Source organism: Tyto alba, unplaced genomic scaffold, assembly GCF_018691265.1.
Source record: "Tyto alba isolate M040663 unplaced genomic scaffold, T.alba_DEE_v4.0 Super-Scaffold_7, whole genome shotgun sequence".
Lineage (NCBI taxonomy): Eukaryota > Metazoa > Chordata > Aves > Strigiformes > Tytonidae > Tyto > Tyto alba.
The window spans coordinates 9,907,369-9,929,836 of record NW_024881328.1 but is presented as its reverse complement, the minus strand read 5'-3'; the positions used below and the strand labels follow the sequence as shown (position 1 = coordinate 9,929,836).

General features: G+C 38.8%; 1 protein-coding gene across 2 annotated transcripts in view; it reads right to left on the bottom strand.

Annotated features, from left to right (window-relative positions):
• Positions 1–5,369: 5,369 nt before the first annotated feature.
• Positions 5,370–22,468, bottom strand: part of DPP10 (dipeptidyl peptidase like 10) — a 555,109-nt gene continuing 538,010 nt past the window's right edge. For both annotated transcript variants that reach the window (XM_033003141.2, XM_042784121.1), the window contains exons 21-26: positions 21,122–21,176; positions 16,828–16,927; positions 16,040–16,098; positions 15,879–15,951; positions 13,351–13,424; positions 5,370–11,836 (exon numbers count right to left, since the gene is read on the bottom strand). In XM_033003141.2, the coding sequence (XP_032859032.2) occupies positions 11,699–11,836; positions 13,351–13,424; positions 15,879–15,951; positions 16,040–16,098; positions 16,828–16,927; positions 21,122–21,176 (499 nt within the window). In that variant the 3' untranslated portion in view covers positions 5,370–11,698. The remainder of the gene's footprint in view (positions 11,837–13,350; positions 13,425–15,878; positions 15,952–16,039; positions 16,099–16,827; positions 16,928–21,121; positions 21,177–22,468) is intronic.

Below are 22,468 nucleotides of genomic sequence, written 5' to 3'. Positions count from 1 at the left end.
TATAACCTTCCTCTCTATACATAAACTCCTTAGTCTTAGGTTTAGATTCTCCAGTAATCTGGATCCAGCACAGATTTGCCAAAGAGCAGAAACTGTCTAAAGCATCATTTCTTTTTTTTTTTTTTTTTTTTCCCTTATCTGTGTTAATCTATTTTGCATCTGTGGTACCTGCACCACCTGTACATATATTTCTGCATCAACCTGTGGAGTTTATAATTCTCTGCATCTCTTAAAACGGTCATATGTGCCAGTTCATATATTACATTACACAGCTAGAGATACTTAAATGAGACATTGATAATCTGAATAATCAATTTACTTGCACAATCCAAGATCCCCCCTCCTCAAGTTGGATGTGTTCTTTTACTTTCATGACATAATTGTAATTGCTTAAACCACTTTTGTTGGGATATTTTTTCCACCTTAATTACCTTGTCATTTACTATTAGGGATGTTAATATGGTCATTAAATGTTGCAAATAGCTTTCTGGTTTTGTCGTCTGTCTGGTTCACACTCCTGCAGTTCAGAAATGTCCAGCCATATGCATATTTTTATACTTTGACATGTCTGAAACTATGCTCAACACCGAGTTTATTACAGCACTAAATTGATGAACTTGCTCTAATAATCAATGTATAAATAATCAATTTAATGCTATAATAAAGAAAACCTAAAACAGCCAAGTCTCTGTTGACTGTGGTGAGCTGCAGTGACATTTGGTGGTCGTGAATGGCAACATTTGTACAAGCTTCATTTAGAGAAGGTGGCAGGTTAATTGGAACAAAACACAAATGCAGTACAACATCCATAATAAGCAGCCTGTACCAGCAATATAAAGGCAAAAAGAACTGAAAACCTGTTTCCACTCCTTCCAGACATCCTCTTTTATTCAGAATAAGGAGATATCTTGAAGTAGTACCAAGATGTTTTTATACATTTATATGAAAATACACTAAGATATCTCAGCAGGCATAAAGTTGTTTTTCTTCCTCTACAAACAAAATGTAGGTCCATACTCCTATTGCAGCAGCTGGATACAGTGTAGGTTAATGATATAGCTTGCTTGGATTCAAGAGCTGGTTCAAGAAAAAGTTAAACTAATGGAAGCTGGAACCAGTATGGGAGGGGTAATACTCCCCAGCGTGACACATCGTAAGTGTGTGTTACACAGTGTTCCTTGGTTTTCAGTTAACATATACTCATGTATCTCCGCACACCAAAGTCACAGAGCAAAACCCAAAACAGGAGCTGATGAAAAATTGGCAGCTTCTATGGCAACAACATCAATATTTATCTGTAAAAATTACAAGCTTCAGCTAGGACTCTAGAAAAACACTTAAATCTTACAAATTGATCACTAGCCATATTTTATAGTGCAGTTTGCATATCTGAATTTCTGAGATATGCACTCTTACCTTCCCGGAGTGCCATACACACGCTATGACAGTTACACAGGAACCAAGACTGATATGCTGAAAAATGCTAATTGACAGTCAAAGTTAGCTCTGCAGATAGATTAAACTGTAAAAGAGATTGTTTTCCCAAAGAGTGGATGCTTATCACTGAGTTCATTTTTAACACGCTCAGGTTGACTGCACTATTTTGTCATCAAAACCATAATCCTAAATTGAGTTACCAGAAGAGGTTTGGTTTACTTTTTATTTTCCATCTTTCATGGATTGAAGGGGCTAGGTATGGCAGATACCCTTAATCCATCACTTCAGCAGAGGCAAAGCACATGAGGAGCGGTTCATCCTCTCCAGTATCAAGCAGCTGACAAAGACAGGTCCTTACCAGCAGGATCTCAGGGCTCTTTATGTTGTACCACTTCAGTTGGAAAGACCTCATGCAGGGCATATGCAACAACCCTGCTTGCAGTTCAACAGCCTACCTCATGAGGGATTTGCAATATTACAGTCCTCCCAAAATTAATGTACATTTTGCATTCCCTGAAGGCACTACAAATAAATAAATAAGAGCTATGGGATCCGTATCATGTCCAACAGTGGATAACTGGAATATGCACTGAGTATTTGCTACCCTTTTCACAAACACATAGACGCCATTACCCCAAAGGGCTACTGCAGATTTACATTAATTATTAATATGCACCTCAGCAGCACACTCTGCCCAATTCAAAGTGAGATGCAGAATAATTTGTGTACAAACCACCCCAGAAAGTTTACAAATTCAATTAAGGAAAAAACGCAACTAGCTGTGGAAGGGAAGATAAATGTTATATAGGCAGGAAGGCATTACCTATAGTGACTAATCTGCAGGCACAGCTAAAGTGCCTGTGCCTACGCAAGTAGAGAGAGCAACAGAGAGTCATCCCATGTATAGCCAAGGCACCTCACAAGCTCACGACAGGCACACACATGACATAAACCCTGGGAATTAGACAACCCGGGGCTGGGCTGAGCCCTTCAAAGTCCCAGCAGAGGCTCTGCCCCGGGAGCGGATGCAGCAACGCAGCCCAAGGGGCAGGCACTGTGCACGGATCTCGGGAGAGCAAAGCGGTGTGTTGGGAGTCAGGGGGGGAATGGGTAGAGGCCCTTAATTTGCAGCACCTGCAACACCTGAGGGGGTGCAGCAAGGCCCCGAGGAAGTGAAGGGGCAGAGGCTGGAGAGGTAAGAGCCCAGCCTCCCCTCAGCTCTCTGCTCCTGGCAGCACCAGCCAACCAAACCCCCATCAAAATCACACCCCCTCTTTCCCTGTACACAAGATTTTCTCTAGCTCTGGTTGTACCCAGGAGAGGATGCCACAGTCCCAAATGTTTAAGAAGTGTTGTGATGGGGAGGAAGTATATATTACTGATATACTAACAACAAGTTCTTGTCTTTTTATATGAGGTGTTTCCTCCTTGCGCATAAACAAGATTTTGAGCACAGCAGCAGTAGGGTTTCTTTGGGAAGATGGAGAGTCTAGCTGTAACAGTATGTACACAGACTTTGAATATGATAGAAGCCAATCCTCAACAGAAAAGTTATAATTTATAAACCTGAAACATTTATAAAATATACTATATTTATGGGACTTATCCACAGCAGTGTTTCTGGTCAAAGCACCGTATACCCTTTAAGCATTGAAGCTGATTTTCCAAAACACATGTTTAGCTCAGTTCTGTTGTCTTAAGGATCACGCATAAAAGATGCACTGCACATTTCTCTGCCTTGCCATCACTATATTTCAAAACCTGCTTATATAAATTATTGTACTGTCTACTGCAGCATATCCTTAGGAGCCTGGTAGCAGCTTTTCTAGAGGAGAAAGGAGAGGCTTGAGCATTTAAGTGATCTGCTTATCTCAACAGAAGACCGCAGCACAGACCTCCCCTGCCATATCCCTCCCACCACCAGACCCAGAATGCTTTTCTATAATGGTTATAGAGAGGGAAAATTTAAGAACCAAGTCAAAAATCTTAAGCATGGTCTCCAGCACTGCATGTGTCATCAGTTGTGGGTACGACAAGTAACACACAGGGGGTGGCACCCAAGGCTGAAAGGCATCCCTGTTAGGTAGCAAGAGCCAAAATATCTGTTGCCTCTGCCCATTACCCACTCTTGGTGGTCATAATAATGTCAGCAGTTAACTGTAGAATAGTAATGACCTGGAAATATCTTCCATGAGCAATCCTGACTCACAATTTAAGTCCTTACGTTTGAACAGAGATTTAGTTGTCAAATACCCCAAGCAAAGCCTTGTTTTGTTTTGTTTTTAAAAGAGGGGAAGGGAAAGCCTTCTCCTCAGGGATGGCTCAGTTCAGCTGTAGTTCTTTTACCACTCTCAAAGTAGGGTTTTTGACGTTTTGAACTTTTCAGATACCCCCATGAAAGTCCCTCACTGAGAATTCACTATTTCTTAGTCCGCCCACAACAGCTTGCATTTAAGGACTGTGCTCCCCTCCTCACCAAAGCATTTGATACTATGCCAAAGAATAGCAGTTGGATTTGTCATAGACCAGCTTGACAGCAGATTGTTGATTTCTTCCTGTTTTAAAACAAGTGTTGGAGGGGTAGGGGGTGAAAACAACTCATAAGCCCCCCCCCTTTTTTCCAGTAGAATTTTCATTTTAAGATTTTAAATACCAAAAAATTGAGTTATTTAACTCAGCCTTGAAGGTTCCCTGAGTTTATTTATTTATTTCCTCCTTTATTTTTGCCCTGTTTGGAATAAAAGGAAGATTCTAAATTCTCTTTGCTGGAAATTTCTAATCTTCCTCCTTCCAATCAGCCCTATACCGGGCAGCAGACACCCTGTTCTACTCTACACAGATTTCTGTGGAGTGCATTTGTATAGTTCCACAAGCCCACACATTGCATTTTAAATTGCTACTACTTGCTTTCACACACACCTACACATACACTGATTCAGTTAAAATGTAAAACTAGTTTGATATATGTAAAGTTGTGATGTGTCTTAAGACTCAGAGAAAAAACATAATTCTTGAAACCATGAAATAGTATTAAGAATGAGGAAAAAAATCATACCTAACTGATCCATGTTATAACTGATAAGCAGTAGCTCCCTCACAGCACTCTGCCTCCAGCTGATTCACAACACAGGGCAAGGAAGCGCTGGTCCTGTGTGTTTTCCACCAAGGTTTCTTCCCTTGTGGAGCACACAGTGAGTGAAGGACTGGAGGGGTTGCCCTTACCCACAGTCAAGCACCACCACCTACTTCCCAAAGACTTCAGGGTCACGAGCACACCCCCTGGCCAACTTCAGGAAAATTTACTCTTCTTTTTCACTTTGAAGAGCAGGATTTCATCACCCACCCTCTCCAGAACAACCCTGCAGGAGCACGAGAGGAAATCTGAGAACCAGATTTCTCCAACCTCAACTATCACCCCAAAACCTTCCTTTGAAAGATTCCCCGTTCCACAAGAAGGGCAAGAAGAGGAGGAGGCTCCTTCCAACCACTCAGCTCCCTTTCTCTCCCCCTTTTCCCAAGGAGGCCTCTGGGCTGCTGCTCCCCCTCCCCATGGGTGCTATTTAACACTTTCTTCTCCAGTGGCACAGGAAAGCAATTCAACCATTAAGATAAGACGCTGACATTGTCTTGTCAGATGTCACGTTATGCATCTACATAGCACCAGCTGTGTTTGGCACTCAGCTTCACAAGTTTTGTTTCTGCTATAATTAAAGAATACTCATTAGGACACCAAAGGAATTAAACCTTCTCATTATATCATATTAAGACAGAGAAGAGTCTCATCCCAATGCTGTTTATGAACCACATTTCAATTTCTTCACTCAGGGTAAATAGCACCTTGCTGTTTTCCCACTCTGGTGAGGCCTCTGCATGAAGCACTGTGCCACTTGTTGCAATTATCCCAATCTCCTGCTCTTCCAATTTGCTATTGCTAAGTGCTTAGCTTACACTCTGCGCCTTGATTTTTTTTTTTTTTTGGTAAAGAAAATGTACTGTTAGTCACTCATGTCCCTGTTGGAAAAATCTGACCAATCTGACCACAGCCTTGCTTCCAGCCCCATCTCAGAAACAAGTTCTTGAACTCAAAAACATAAGATGAAGCAGAGCCACAAAATTTGATACACTTTCTCACAGTGCTCCTTTTAAGCCTGAAAGTTCCGCCTAAATCAAGTTTACACTCTGCCTTTTATTTTGTCTTGCTTAATTCTGATTACACTGCAAAATGATTGTACATGTTCCTTCATTTGTAGTCCTCAGCGTCCTAGGGTAATGCATATTTTTCATATCGTGTTCTATAATATCTCCTTCAAATATTTCACTGGTATTCAGACTCACTGTATTTCCACAAGCAATTCTTACAAAAACAGATAAGCCTCTCTGCCCAAGTTAGTACAATTTCCATTTCAATTAAAAAAAAATGTCAACCCATCAGCCCAACAAATGCAGTGTCTAATAAAACCCAAAACAAAGAATAGTTAATTTGATAATGTAAATAACTTTAAACATAACAATTTGTACTGTTTTTCAAGCCAAAAGATTTCACTGTAATTGCTTATTTCAAATGTGGAATTAAATTCAACAATTTCTATATTATAATGACTATCTGAAATGTAGGATACAAATGAAACACAGGACAAAATATCCCTAAGAAACCATGTAATTCATCATTCTTCTCTGAAAATAACTGAATGTTCTGGTTCTCCTGATTTAGTTGAAAGTTTATTGAATCAAGCACCGGCTACATTTGTCTCTAAGGTTATCAGTTTGTGGTACATGTTACACCACTTTATTTTAGAGCAAAAGCTCTGAATAGAGCAACATATTGCAATAAAACATCTGTCTCCTCACAATACTCTTCTTTCTTACGTCTCTCCTAATGGTGCTGAAAAACCTTCTCAAGAATGGATCCTACACATTATTTTATTTGTCAAATGTATATGCTGGTAAGAGGCTGACAGGTGCCGCTAGTGGAACAAACCAGCGTGCTTGTTCTGCTATTTGTTTAGATTTTGGAAGGATGTGCTCATTTTATTAAAACAACTTTCATGATATTAACAGAGACAAAATATTCTGTCCATGCATATATTCCCTTTTTTTCACATGGATGTTAGAGCATTCACAAACCCTGCTGGAGCTGTAATTTCTGCCAGTTGGTCTCTCAGCTGGAGTGTGTTTGACTCCATCACCGAGTGCCCTGCCAACCCTCCCCACCCTCCCCTTTGACTAACTGGAGAATAGCAAGACAACCATACTGCTTAATCATTGCTTAAAAATATTTTTCTTGTTCCTGATGTAAACAATTTCATGTCTTCACCTATGAATTGCATTCCCATTCCAGCACCTGGATCCCTGCTGGATCCAGAAGGGACTTGGGCAGACTAAACTCATGGACTATAACCCTCCTTCACAGATTGCTGCACTGGGTGGAGAATGGGACCCTCTGCCCATACAGGTACCTGCTTCCTTCCTCAGCCCTCTGGACATCAGCTGTACATCAACATCTAAATTCTCTTAGAAGCACCCCTGACAGCTGTACTCTGAGCTTGCTTATGACACAAAATACATTCTAGCAGAAAATATTTTTCTAATCATTTTCCTTAGGCAAATATTTCCTGAGTACCTTCCCACCAGTTATATTCTCTCTGTTTTATCAATCAGAAGTTTTTTTGATTTTGATTTTTTTCCTTTGCTCATGAAATCTAAAAATGGGCTGTTAGCACTTTATGGGATATGTTAATTAAAAAGAATTATACATATCATTCGTGTCCTCATGGGGTATAGCCATTATTAAATCAATTTTGTTGTTGTTGAGTTAGACTTCTGTAAAGGTAGGATATTGGATTTCTAAATTAATTATACAGGCAAGAAGTCTAGTCCCAAGTTTAATGGAAACTTTGGACTGCATATGCTTAGGTGGTTTAATTTCCTTAATTCTATCCAAATACCTGAACAACTTAATCTAACAGCACTGTAATTTTCAGGCATTGGAAAACAGGCATCTATTTTACTTACCACTGCACATTTTGGCACTAGGTTTGCAGGAAGCACGTTGTGTTACCTCCCTGGTGAGTGAATCACCAACACTTGTCATCTACCTACCTCCTTAAAGCCAGCCTCCTTCTCGACTTTCATGTATGAAATGCAACAGATAGAAGTTTAGCTAAATCCTTTCTTATCTTTTCAAAGCTGCAGGTACCTTGGAAGTTGTGACTCTCCTTAACCACATCTCACGAGCTCCCCTTCCTCTGAAGCACTCTTGAAATTGTTCAAAAGAAAAAGAGAAGGGATCTTAGTGGTACTGAAAAGATGTACCAGTAGCCAATACCAGTGAGGTTCTTCCTTCCTCAGAGGCAACTGACTTGACAGAAGGAGTTACCTGAAGTAAACATAAAACGCTACAACCACTGCACCTTGTCTATGTGTTTTTAGGCTGTGCAAAAGAAACTGGTATTCAGTTTCTTTGGGCCAGTCTTCTTCTTGCTTCAGTTTCTCCAGTAACATCTAAGAACCTGCAAGGAGGGATACTAGGTTACACCTTGTATTCTCTGTGTTTTATTAAAGGACCCAGCACTCAACACTCCAGTTTCCACAGAGGATCTTTGGCTTCAGATCAAATACAAGCTCTTCTGTCTTTAAAAGCACAATTTCACAACTAAGTGAACCTAACTGACTCCATATTCAAAATAAGTGCTGGAGATGAGAGAACAGAGGCAGCCATTTTCATTTTCAGATATGGGTAGATGGTAGATCTACATATGCCAAAAACATAGGAACAATGAGCAGTTGGATATAGCAAACCATAGCAGACGAGGTCATAAATAATTCTGTCCTCACTGCAAAAAGATTAAAAAAATGAATTTAAAAATAATCAGCCTTTCTTTGTACTCAACAATCTGGAAAAAATATTATAATTAGCATGTAGTTACTCCTGATTTTGTAATTTAATTGAAATTTCAATATGACCTACAGGTTTCATAGATTTTGCAAGTCTTAATAGCAGAAAAAGGAGAGAGGAAGTCAAGAAGGTAGAGATAAGCTCTAGCAAGCAGTAAATGGATATGCTGATTCCCTAGCTTTCCATAAATTAATAGGTCTAGTCTAAGTGTTATATTTTAAGGACAGCTGAATCAAACAGTAATTTTTCAGACCTAAAATATAATCAAACTGCTCAACAATGGATAAGCTATGAAAAATCTATGATTTTCATGACAATTCTGTGTAATGTGTACTAATTATTGATCAATACTATAGATCACATGGACTAATTAATGAGTGATTGCGATTAGTTATGTATGTAGAATCTGATAGATAACAATACTCAGTTGCACTGTAAGTGGAGGAAATTTTGAACAGGTTAGCAAGAGAAAAGATAACCCTTGCACCAAATTCTTTAGTCTAACTAGAACCAGAGGCTGCATCTGCAAATACTTTTGTAATATCTGAATTTAACCCATACATAAAAATTTCAGTAAAACCAATTAATTAGGGTCTGATGCTCACCCTTGTATACATATTTATATAAAAATATTTGTATTTGTAGGACAGTGTGAGAAATATTAAGAACACTAGAAGCATACCACATTTCCACAGAGATAACCCACATTTCAGATAACACACTTTTTAAACATAGCAGTCCTGGCAAAAGCATTCTTACAGAAGCCATGTCCTCATGCCACCTTCATATTCAGGTAAATTGATCAAAATTTGAGGTGTGATGCTGGAGTAGAAAGAGTAGGGAATGAGGTCCTGAAACAGAGAGCTAAGAGGAAAGAAGGAGACATGGTGTGGGCTCCACAGGTCTGGGATAACATATTTCCTGAGCACATGCATTATGCTATTGCTGAGACACTAGCCTTGATTGTTTTCTTTTGCAGGTAACTAAAGGCTATATATGTGAAACGTAGTAAATATGAGCACGTAGTGGCTGTCTCACAGAAAAACAGCCAGCACACACTGAGAAGAATTAGCCTTTTCACGTAGCCCCCGCACGCCGAGTCCATGTGGTATGCTCAACCTGAGCACACAGCTTGTGGTTTCTTGGTGTATATTTGGCTCAAACTGGGAAAAGGGTCTCATTGAATTCAACTGGATTGAGTCAACTGGACCTCATTTACTGTGTTTGGTTAGGAAAAGCATCAGTATTGTCAGGTGAGCCTCTATTAAGCAATGTGTATAATTTATAAAATCACAATCTAGAAGTCCCAGCCAACAGAAGACTTTAAAATGTTGCTCCTCTATAGAAAACAAGATTTGCATACCTTGTTTGAATTCTTCTCTTACTGTTTTTGTTGTTTTGCATGGTCTTATTGTAGTTCATATAGTAGCCTTCATACATATATACCGTAATTATCCTAGACATATGGACTCCATATGTACTATAAATACCACAATGGAAAGCCATACTTTGTGGCGACACTGGGACCCAAACAAGATACCATTGCACATTAGAATTGTATTAAACTAATTGAAAAATAGTTAAACATTGCTAATAAAACAAGATAAATACTAAACATTAAAAGACAGAGACATTTCAGTGTTCCATAAAACCACACCTTTCAGACAAATTAATTATTTGCATCATAAAAAAATGCTAACTGTGAAAGAAAATATTCCAGAAGAAAGCAATGAGTAAAAAGCTTCAGGTGATTTTTGATTACATTAAAACAAATTCCCATTCTTCATAAAATATGCAGAACTTTGCATCTTAAATAGTATAGTTACCTTAAAAAAATTACTTTCTTTTTAATCTTGCAAGAAATGAAAACTTAATTGAGTAGGAAAGTATTTGGAATATATCCAGAAAGAAAAAAGCTACAGCTATTCTCATGTAAGTGGCACAGCATCTGTCAAGAGTTTTCACATACCTTCAGGAAGTTATCTCAAATTAATTCAACACTGTACTTGATTTCAGTGATCACAGTTAATATCCTGCAAACCCAAACTGCCTGCCTTGTTTATTTCATAGTTTCAATTTATACTGCTGTAATTCACCTTGGCAAATAAATGGATGTATGAGGGACTCGCCCTCTGAATAAATAATAAAATTTAACTTGTCAGGAGCTTCCTTTGCCTTGAATGAAAAACATTTCATTTCTTTGTGATGCTGTTGAAGCTAAACCTCATTGCAAGAGACTTAATGAGCAGCCCTGGAATAAAAGCTAATGGCGTGTTCCAGCTATGTGGCCACCTTGATGAACATCAGAATTACATCTGAGACCAGATGGAAGAAAAGGAAGATGCACGATACAAAATATGTCTTCATTTGAGGAGTAAAGTATTACTCAGTGGCATTATACATTGTTAATAAATTTTCTTTATCTGAAACTATAATTTAATATTTATGTATCTAATTTACATGTGACAAAGTAGCATATTCTAAAATTAGAGTGTAACCAGCAAACTGTTAACTACTATAAACAATACCAAAACACAACTCAAACATATTTTAAGGAAACAATAGATACATTTTGGACTGGGGAAAGATTTCAATTGCAGGATATTGTTTTAAATACAGCTGTTAATTATGTCTTGAAAAAAATTCTTCAAGCCCAGAAAGACTTTCTGCTTAGGGAGTCCTGGGTATATACATAAAGACCAAGAGTACACTACCAAAAATTCCCTTACTGGTTACTAGTAGGTACAGTAATAATAGTAAATGTTGAAATTGGGGAAAAAAAAATCATTTTTCATTATCAATGTTGTATGATGCACTAGACAATATATCCCCTTTGAGCAGAAACTAGAGAAAATATCGTGCCCTTTATTATCTCTGTGGTTTCTTATGTGTAATAGACAGCGAAAGAATTGCACTTATTGTAACATTACAGTAGTGTTAGATTGCAGCTCACCTTTTAAAATATTAGTGGCCATAATACTTATGATAGGTTGTGCATTATGCAAAGATGAATAAAGATGTGCATTTAAATTAAAAAACGAGCAACCACTTACAGAACCAACAGTGAGGCTTAACATAACAAACATGCACTAACCCTACACTTATGCAAAACTAAGTTCTTCCAGGAAACTGTAACCAACTGTTCACCTTCCACAAAGGTAAAGGTTTTGTCCCTTGGTAATACGTTTGGACTTTGTAGTCGAATTCCAGTTTATTAGCTCATTGTGTCTAAATGTGCTGTTCCACTGTGATATCCTTTAGCTGCCCTTGAGCTTCTGCAGAATCTGCAATCTTACAGTCACTTTTATTTAAGGTTTTATTGAGCCACAAAGTAAGTCCCCTTCAGTACTACACAAATAGGCTTCCTTATTCATCCTCTTCAGGTTCCTGTGGTAAAATTGGTGTCTCCTCCTTTAAACAAGCACTAAAAAACCCAAGGATTGTGCTGTAAAGGTGATATTTGCTTTTCTCAGAAGCAATGTTATGACCTTCATCTGGGTAGATCTAGCAGAGGAGAAAGAAAAAAAGTAAATAGTTTTTTAAAGGCTTTTCAAATATTTAGGGCTCTAATTTTCTTTCTCTGATCTTCAAAATGTTTTAGATGACAACAGGATGATAACATTAGTTTTATGGCACCAGAGAAACCTAATAAAACTCAAAGTAAAACTCATTCTCTTGGAATTTGAACTTACATAAAACAACCACTGCATTGGGATCTGCAGAAGTGAAAAAAATTATATTCTCAGTCATTCTGCTTACAACAGTTTACTTAGCTGGCATTTTCAATAGTGTCTAGGCATCCAAATCCCATTAACGTCAAAGAGGATTAATTAGTTCATGCTTTTAGGGATCTCTCAATATCCCAGCTTCTAAGTGTTCAGTGAAAAATCCTTTTATTCATATTTTTAACTATTTTCCTATCTTATCTAAAGCCCATCAACTCTCTCCTAAGATGGATGTGGGCATTTTACTCTCTTAATTCAAATTCTACTGGAAATTTCTCCCAAGTGAGGCTGAACAAAAACTTGCAGGCTGAATGAAGAAATCCAGGTCACAGGATTTAGTGCAAGAGACTTGTAGTGGCCTGAGGCAAAAAGCTTCAGCTGCTTCCTCAAACTCAGGTTATCACAGGGTTGCATGAGAATGGTTCAACAGGGTTCTTCTGAAAGACCTCAGTCCTTCTTCCTTTCATCACCTTCACATCACCTCAGCTGAAATCACAGGGACAGCTGGAACAGATCCTACCTGACTCAGATTTCACACATAAAGTCCTTTTCCCTTCATAAATGATGCTAACCCCCTTGCTATCACCTTTTACCTGATGTGACCTCACACACTTCAACAGAAACTACAGGTTCACCTAAGGATCAGTAAGGTCAAGTTTTGCAACGTCTAAAATCATAGATATTTGGAGGAGTGACCCAAAACCACATCATCTAAGATTTTAAGAAAGGTTTAATGCAGTCAGAACTTTCAGCCAGCAACATCCACATACTCGGTGGTGTGTCCCGTGCAAGTCTGTATGTCAGCATCACACCCTGTCCTGCTCTCCCCAGCCTGTCCCTCACAGCACCCTCATCTGCTGTATGGCTGTGGAGAGAGGGAACAGTGCTCTCACCTTTTAGCTGCCTTTTAATAAATTTAAATGTTGAAAATAATGGGAAATTAGTTTCATGTGACCCAATACTTTTTTAGATAAAAAGGGATTAAAGTAACGATATCTCTGTATTACAAAGAATGCATATGGACTCTAAAGCATTTTATATTGTGTCTCAGGACAAAGAGGTGGAAAAACAGAAAGATGAGAGAGAGCAGAAAGAGCCCAGGAGAATGGCAAGAAGATATGGTTCTTGAAGTCCATACTAACAGTAAGGAAAATGGGATTAGACAGAGTTCTAATTGAAAATTGGGGTTAATATTGGTGTGCTGTGGTAGGGAGGGTCCTTCTTAGGGAAGAAATAGAAATATGAGGTTAAATGTTAAACTATGTTTATAGGATACGTCACAGCTGTACATACCTGCATAGTGTAATTAATTCCGGCTTTTATTAGATGTTTAATTAGTTCTGCTGAATGCTGGAAGTGGACTTTAGCTGCAAGACAACAACAATTGGATAGTATTAGAAAAAGCTATGGTAATACGAAATATTTGTCTGTTAAACAGCTTTGGCTGAAAACATTTCCAGTCTCTTTAATTACCGGATCTGAAGTTGACTATCTTTCTGGTCAGAAGCGCACCGCCCCACCAGTAACAGCGAGGCAGGGTGTAACAGCGGAGGTTTTGGAGAAGGAGCTGGAATCCCCCAGAGAAGCCATGCTTTCCAGGAACTCTGTGAGGACTCCTCTCTCTACCCTTGATTCATACACACTACAATAGAGGTGTGTAAAACCATTCTGTTTGATCATCATGACAGTTTATAATCGTGTTAAAGGAAAGCACGTTGGATTTTCTGCTGCTTGCACGGGATTATTACAGACTACACTTCTTTAGCTAACGGACTTTCTGCAACGTATCAGTAACTTAATCTTTGTGTGGTAGAAACAGGCTACTTTATTACCATGTCCTAATCCTGCAGAGTTTAGGCTGCAAGTGGGCTGGGCAGTGTCACTAGATGTGATATTAAGCAAGGGCAGCAGGCAATCAGAATCTTAGTCTTGAACACACTGTATTGCTCAGACATCTATCAGAGTCCCAATTCCCTCTAGCACCAAGTTCAGAGGGGTAGAAATTGCTGCTGCCTTTTACAATCAATGAAGTCTGAGACCCTCATGCCTGCTCAGTCACCCAGCATATCATAGAATCATATAGAAAGGTTTGGGTTGAAAGGGACCTTAGAGCCCATCCAGTTCCACATTCCCAGCCGTGGGCAGGGCCCCCTTCCCCCAGCCCAGGGTGCTCCCAGCCCCGTCCAACCTGGCCTTGAACCCTTCCAGGGAGGGGGCACCCACAGCTGATCTGGGCACCCTGGGCCAGCGCCTCACCCCCCGCACAGGGAAGAACTTCTTCTCTCTATCTGATATAAGTCTACTCTCTTTCAGTTTAAAACCATCACCATTTGTCCTATCCCTACACTCCCTGATAAACAGCCCCTCCCCATCTTTCCTGTAGGTCCCCTTTAAGCACTGGGAGGCCACTATAAGGTCTCCCCAGAGCCTTCTCTTCTCCAGGCTGAACAACCCCAACTCTCTCAGCCTGGACTCACAGGGGAGCTGCTCCAGCCCCCTCATCATCTTCATGGCCTCCTCTGGACTTGCTTGAACAGGTCCATGTCCCTCTTATTTCGGGGGCCCCAGAGCTGGCCCCAGCACTGCAGGGGGGTCTCACGAGAGCAGAGCAGAGGGGGAGAATCCCCTCCCTCGACTTGCTGCCCCCCCTGCTCTGGATGCAGCCCAGCACACGGGTGGTTTCTGGGCTGCGAGCGCACATTGCTGGCTCACAGTCAGTTTTCCACCCACTAACACTCTCAAGTCCTTCTCCTTGGGGCTGCTCTCCATCCACTCCTCACCCAGCCTGGATCTGTGCTTGGGATTTCCCCGATGCATGTGTGGGACCTCGTACTTGGCCATGCTGAACTTCATGATGTTTCCATGGGCAAAATATCTTCTCTGTCCCTCTCCCGCCTGCTGTGGGAGGAAACACTGGACAATGTTTGCACCCCTCTGATTGCACTTGGGATCCACAACATGGGATTGACAAATTACACCAGGCTGATGGGCTGGCAGGTGCCATGGTCACTGTGCCAGCTGTGTGTGTGGGCACTCTCACATCAGCCCTTGTCAGTGCAAGGCACTTATCCCTCCAGACAGAGGAGTAAGAAACCTTGTATTATCCCCACATTCACCAGGAAAATGCCAGGGAAAGAAGTATGCATGAGAATTTGTAGAGGAGCTTGTTGTAGCACTGTAATTTGTGCTTGAATCAAAGCTCATTCTTTAGACCTACATCAGTTAGGAAGGATCAGAATAATACACTGCAGTTAAATTTAAATCTGCAATTACAAATTATCTTGTGATTGACACATCGTATGATTCCATTTAAAGTGATATAACTTACTCTGTTTTACTCATTCTCTGTCTTTACTGCTAAAAGTATTGGTGTTATTAAAAGGTTTCCTATAGCTTCAGCTTCAGATACTTTGGCACTACCTTGTAATCAATTAGCTGAAAAGTTTAACTTCCCAATTTGGTGCTCTACTTCACCAACTGTACTGATAATTCTTTCTTCAGTTGAAGAATCTCTATGAATTTAAAATACCATTAAAAATGTATGTTGTTCTATTAATAATTCATATAATACCTTTCACTAGCAAGACAGTGGTCTACAAGATTTAAACAAATTAGAACATACAGGACCTAAAAGGTACAAATATTCAGCAAAGAAAAGTGTCATCGGTTTAGAGTTAGAAGTGACAATTGGAATAAAATAGTCATTTTGGAGGGATAATGAAACTAAAAATGTACTTGTGAGGCATGTTCCTCATCAGTCATTGAATGCCTGCTTAATAGAACCTCTTACTCAAAATGTAATTTCATCTGTAAATACTTACCATCAGCTGTCCCATGAACTATTAGCAAATTTGCTTCTTTTAAACCATGAAGATTGTGTAATACACTGGATGCCTAGTAAACAAACATACACAAAGGTATAACTGAATTGCACTGTCAGAGTAAAATGGTTATGTTAAGTTACTTGTTTATGCTAACTTACTTGGTAGGTATTTTCCTCTTTTGATGGAGTACCAAGGTATCTTTCTGAAAAAGCTGATGCTGTGAAAGTAAAAACAAAAACTTGTGAATTCATCAAAATCACTTCTATTTTTAAACCCATCAGTTGTGATCTTGAGTCAGAAGAAGCTATTTAAGCCATGAAGTCAACAAAGAGATGTTAATTAAAACCAGAATGTGCCATTTAAAGCCATTTTTAAAAGGTTAAAAACCAAAACCAAAACAACCAACAACAACAAAACCCAACCCAACCAACCAAATGGAAGAAAAACCAAAAACCAAAGAAAAGACTAACTGACCATTAAAGTAATCTGGTCTGATTTCCTGTGTATCACAGTCCACAGTACATAGCCTGTGCCCAAAACTTCACATACAGAACCAAGTATCAATTGATTGAATTATGGCATGGTTGGTATCGTAAGGAATTAACCACTAACCTTAAAGGATTCATTCCTATTATAAGTCTTGATTCAGGCTGATACACATAAAGGAGTTTTTGGAAATGGGGTACCTGACTGAAATTCAGTGGGAAATGGGAAAGACAACTCCTTTGCAGAAATCAGTGGTGTTATAATATTGTATCTGCTGTGTGCTTTGGTAAACTGTCCCAGTGTTAACTGGCCTTTCATTTAAAGGAGAGAATGAGACAGTGAGGTGAAATCTAGTTGATAATGTTATATTATCTGCCCTTAGTTAAAATGAACCGTAGCTCCATGAAGAAAAGATATTTTGAACAGACTATCACACAGGTGTAGGGCAAGGAGTACTCACCATATAACTTCATATCTGTAATTGGTGCCACCACAGCTCCACACTTGAAGAGTCGTTCACTGGATTTCAGGATCATTGATGTAATGTAGCCACCATATCCCTAATAATGGAAATTACATTAAGATTTTCACTGGTTCATTTATTTTTAGCAACAGTAAAATGAACAGCCATTCTGCTAGACCAATGGTATCATTTTACAGTATGTATTTATACCTGCAACAATTGCTTTTAAAAGAAATGTAAATCTACAGTTAAGAGTGAATAAAGATCTCATTTGACCTGTTCATGATCTTTAAACAATGCAGTTAACAATAATGAGTATTTTTCAGTTTAAGCTCCATGATTCCATCATGACTGACTAGCCTATAATCAGTAAAAGAGTCGAAAATTACAGAAAAACCAAAACCGAAACCAAAGGTAAGGCTTTGGGAATACAACCTAGACAGGAATATTTGTACTCAGTTTTTAATATATTTAATGTAGATATTTGCTAATTACCAAGATACACTGAGCATTTTGCTGACCAGAGAGAGAGTACGGGAATGGGGGAAACCTGCAAATTGATTGCAGGATGTCCTTCCCTTGACACTTGACCCTTCACAGATTGAATCCTGTTGCTGTTAAAGAGGTCTCTGCTACAGCATTCTCAAATACCCCACAGAAAGGTACAGATCCTGCACTGTTTTGCAGAAATAAAAGCTGTACATAGACCCATTGCTCAATATTATGCTAATCTCTGGATGCACGTTGTGGCCACAAAAGCATCTATCAGGCTGCTTTGTTACAAACCAGGGAGCACAGACAGCATGAAGAAGCTGGGAAAGATGAGGTAGAACAGGGGGGAGCTCTCTCCTTGCCTCACCACATTTTTCTGTCCTTATGGCACACTTCATCATCATCTCCCCTGCAAAGTCTACAATCCACCTCTCTGGGAGGAGTTGTGACACAAAAGAGAGCCATAAAAGCTTTGCTTTGCATGAGAACATGAAAGCATTAAATTGAGACCACGGATTTCCTTGGAATGACACTGGCAATCCACAAATGCATACCTATAAACATTCCAGACCCACATACAATGAAATTCTGAATTGTGGAGTCTAGGATCAATGATTTTCTCATGTATTATGAGCTCTTCAAATTTCTCTATTTGCCTTTTTTGTTTTTCTTTCATCAGTGCTGGAAAATCAATTTTATGCAGGTATTTTGTTGTTGTTGTAGTTTTGTGTTTGGCACAACACACTTCAGAAAGAAGAAATTATCCCCTGACAGGGAAAAGAAAAATGTAAAACACTAGTGAACCCCAAAAAAGAATATTGTTCATCAAATGCTCATAGAGTTTTCTCATGAACTTCTACGAATCCTGCCTGATACTGTTCTTGATGTCTAAATATTTAATGAATAGATTACATCAGTGCACGAACAGGAATATTGAAAAACCTTTAACCTCAGTTAAGAAAAATTAGCAAAGAAAGAGGAGTGTCTTTGGAATCAACCTACAGTAAATATGAACAGACATACTAAAAGAAAAGAGAGAGAATAAAAGCTGGATTTTCAAGGGAGTGTGGGGAACTGAGTTCTTCCTTTCCCATAGAAATGCCAGCACAGGAGGCTAAGAGCCACCCAGAATTGCTCGTGTACAGGAATAGATTTCACCTAAGAAAGAATTTCTGAGTGGGCACTGGTAACTTGTATAATTCAAAGAGTTTAAGAGAGTAGCAACTTTCCTTTGCCTCTGGGTTCTCTACTTCTGCTTTTGTTTAATATTCTGTTTGTGTCTTTCTCAGTAGGTCCACAGCACGATTTTAATCCTAGGATAGCTATTGCCAGGTTATTTATCATTTAAGCCATGTATTCATTAAGAGCTTAGTTTAGTTCTCCCGGGAATTTCTTTCCCTTTTACTTGTGCCCTTGCTTCCAGCCAGGCTTTCGAGGACAAAAACATTTCACAGTGAGATCACATTTTTAGAAGCACTTCACAATGGCAATGCAGAAAATAGTTCATACATCCTGATGCAAGGATATATGGTGCCATGCTCATCTGCTGGATTTCTGTGTTTACAACCTAATTGCCATATATTTCAAAAAGCTGGTTGACTGTGAGGTTGAAACTTACTTGCAAGCTCTCTTTCTACTTCCATGAATAAAAATGCAAACTACATGGAAACACAATTTGTTGTCTAGCAGTTCAGAAAGGCCTTTGGATCATGCCATCACTTTGGGCTTCTACCCCTCAGAGATAAGCAAGGTGGCACTGGCAGATTGTCCAGCAGTCAGAAGTAGGTGTTTTCCACACTGTGCCCTTCTGGACAGTCTTGTTACTCTTGTGCCTAGTTTACATTACTGATTGCGATTAGAATTTTATTTCTGTGTAGTTCTAAAACCTCTTAAATAGCTCACTGACAGTGTGCCTAAGTCCAGCTTTATGAGATCAGCATCAACCAGTTCCAAAGTCATCCTATTTTCAAGCAAAGTACATATTCTATTTCCATCAGCAAGCTCAATTTAAAACATAGAAAGAAAAAAAAAAAAAAAAAAGGTTTTTCCTATCACAGTTGTACATAGCAAAAACGAAATGAGTTTTAAAGATTTTTGATTGACTAAAATAAGCAGAGTGGAGGAAAATACAATTAACCCTAGGAAGATGTTAAATAGATTTTTTTTTTCTAATTCTAAAACCGACTTAAATTTTATGAATTTTTGTTTGACAGTAGAAAACAACTCTGAGAGGTTAATTTGGAAGGAGTACATGTCCCTGAATTCAAAGCAGCACTGAAGCTTATCGAATTTCCCAGATTTTACTCTTCGCTTTCTCACATTTCCATTTTTAATTCCTCAATCATTATTTCAGAAAATAAAGCAGGAACATCATAATCAATAATATTTTGTGAGAGAAAAAAAATTTGGGGCATACCCTTCATCAGATATGTAAAACCATGTTTCCATGTACATTCTGTGGTAACTGTCTCACCATGTCACTGTTAGGAAACATGATACTGCTGAATCTCCTACAGAAAACAAGTGGAAATTTTCAAGTGGCAATGAGAAGAATTTCTGAAGTCAGAAACAAGTGAGCAATTCAGGGAGCTTAGTGATTTCATTTCAGAAATAACATTTTCATTCATTTGTGGGAAGAGGATATTGAGAAATATGGATGCTTCTATGCATGTGTACTTTCATATACATTGGTAACAGGAACTAAAACCTGGATAGAAATGTGTGCCATGATCATCTGATGGATGGAATCAGCCCTGCTTATGCATCATCTGCTGAAAAATCTCTGGTTGCTGCCCTACAAACCAAATACAGTTTCTTTAGCTCAAGGAGTGTGGCAGGAGCTCATATCTTTGAGGAAGGTCACATTCATGTGGAACACTAATAACAGTCACAAATGCTAACTAGTCCTCAAAATGCTACTTTGCAGGAGGTAAATATCAATATCCTCATCTCACATTCAGACAGACTGAGACAGGCAGGTTAAGTGCCTTGCCCGAGGCCTTGCAGCAAGTCAGTAGCAGAGATGGGAACTAAGGGGTTTCATAGTGGAATGTATGCTACTCTTATAACTGATGACTGGGGGAGTTTGTCTAGAAACTTGATCATGATTTGTTGCTTTGAGGTCAAAAGCACAGAACATCTTCATCTCTAAGAAACACTTAAAAAAAAAAAAAGATTGCACATGATAGTTCATAGAAGAAGCAGCAATTATGTGGTGTTAATAGACATCAGTAAATGCTATTTAGTTTGTTACTAAAGGTTAAACCTTTGCCTTGTTCTATTTTATGCCAGGGGGAATGACATGCCACACAGTGAAACCAGCTGACAAAACAGCAAAGTTGAGATTTCTAGATGGCACAAAAAGGAAGTTGTTGACAGTACCACAGGGTTGTTACTCAGCTAACTTCAAGGGTCAGTAAAATATTCAGATATAAAAGTTGTATTAGAAGGATGTTGTCAATTTAGATGCAGCCCAAATATAAAAGTGTAAGAAATAACTTTTCACAAAACTTAAGCGCATATTAAAATTTTCTAAAGAAAGGAGATATTTTTTAATAAATACTTTCTCCTACAGATTCTGAAACACAAGTACTGCAGTGCCATAAAACTGATCTGACTGATCTCAAACACTCATTCTGAGAAAAAAAAAATGTACAGAACACACAGTAATTTATAAAAGGTTTCCTTCCTCTTTTAATAACTGACCATCTTAGGAAAATAGATAAATATATTTGTTTCTGAACTGGCAGTATTTTTGTAAAGAATCACAATGATACATCCAGCTTTCTTTGCACATTACCTTTCCAAATATACTCAGTCTCTTAGGATCAATGAAGGGCTGTTTCAATAGTGATCTGAAATAAAAAAAGGTTTTCTTACTTTTTTAAAATGGTAAATTTTACTTGTTGAATCTAATATGTAAAGAAAATTATTTGTACAGTAAAGGAAATGTCATACATGCAGATCAGGCAGAAGAACAAATTACCCCAATAAAATTATTATTGCACTGGGAAATGTGATTTGCTTTCTAATTCCTTCTCTATATGGCAAACAGTTGGTGTTGGGCTCATCTCACCTAATTTTAGTTATCTGAATTTGAGCATCTGGTCTAAATTGCCCATTTACGTCCACTATTCAGTTAAAGGAGATAAGAGAGGAAAACCTCTCTGTTTGGGGAGAATCACTCTCCAGAAATGCCATGATTTTCCACCAACTAGAGCTTAAATGACTGGCTTTGACCCGGTGCCTAATTTTTTGACAGCTAAAGGAAGGTAAGATGAATGCAACTTCTAGAATGTAAATAATTATCCAAATAATTAATTCTCTCATCAAGGCCAATTAATCAGCAATGGTGAATTATATATAGAAAAGACAGAATAACCTGAGGGCAAAATCCAACTGCTTTTGAGGAGACAAAACCAGCCCCAGTACCTCCTTTCAGCCAAGGGCACTCTCCTTTTTCCCCCATGCAGTGCATCCAGAGGCCAGATGTAATTTAGCCTAAAACATCTTAGTATCTGAGCAGAGAGCTCAGCTTCCACAGCACAGCGTATGACCTGCTTCCGATGGCCTTTTTGCAAGGGTCACCTTGAATTGCCCTGCTCAACGCAGCCCATTCCTGACCAGCGTAAACACTAGGAGCCCTACTGCCCAGGTATCTTATGTCAGAGACAGTTGCCTACTCATGCAATGGTTGAAGCATCAACACCTTCCAAAGGAAAAAAAAAAAAAAAAAAAAAAAAAAAAGCTTAAAATACATTTTTCTTTGAGAATCCCCATTAAAAGTCCATCCAAATCTTGATACTAGCCATTTTGACACGTGCACCCTGAGTAACTGTCTAAGCCATGTGTGATTACTCCACAGATGGAAACGACTCTTCTCTGCAGCTGGTGGATTTATATCAGTCTAAGAATAATAATGCAAATGAGAAATAACAGGCGTTTGCCCAAACTTTGCTCTCATTTACACCATCATAACTCCATTTTCTTTGTACAATTACTCCAGAACTCTGTGGTGGAAATGAGTACCCTATCATATAGGCCTAAAATATTGTAACATAAGTGCAGTTAAACATTAACATGTGCACTGCAAGGAATTTTCCTATGGAATATAGACAAATACGTGTTAGCTCAGATGGTATATTTA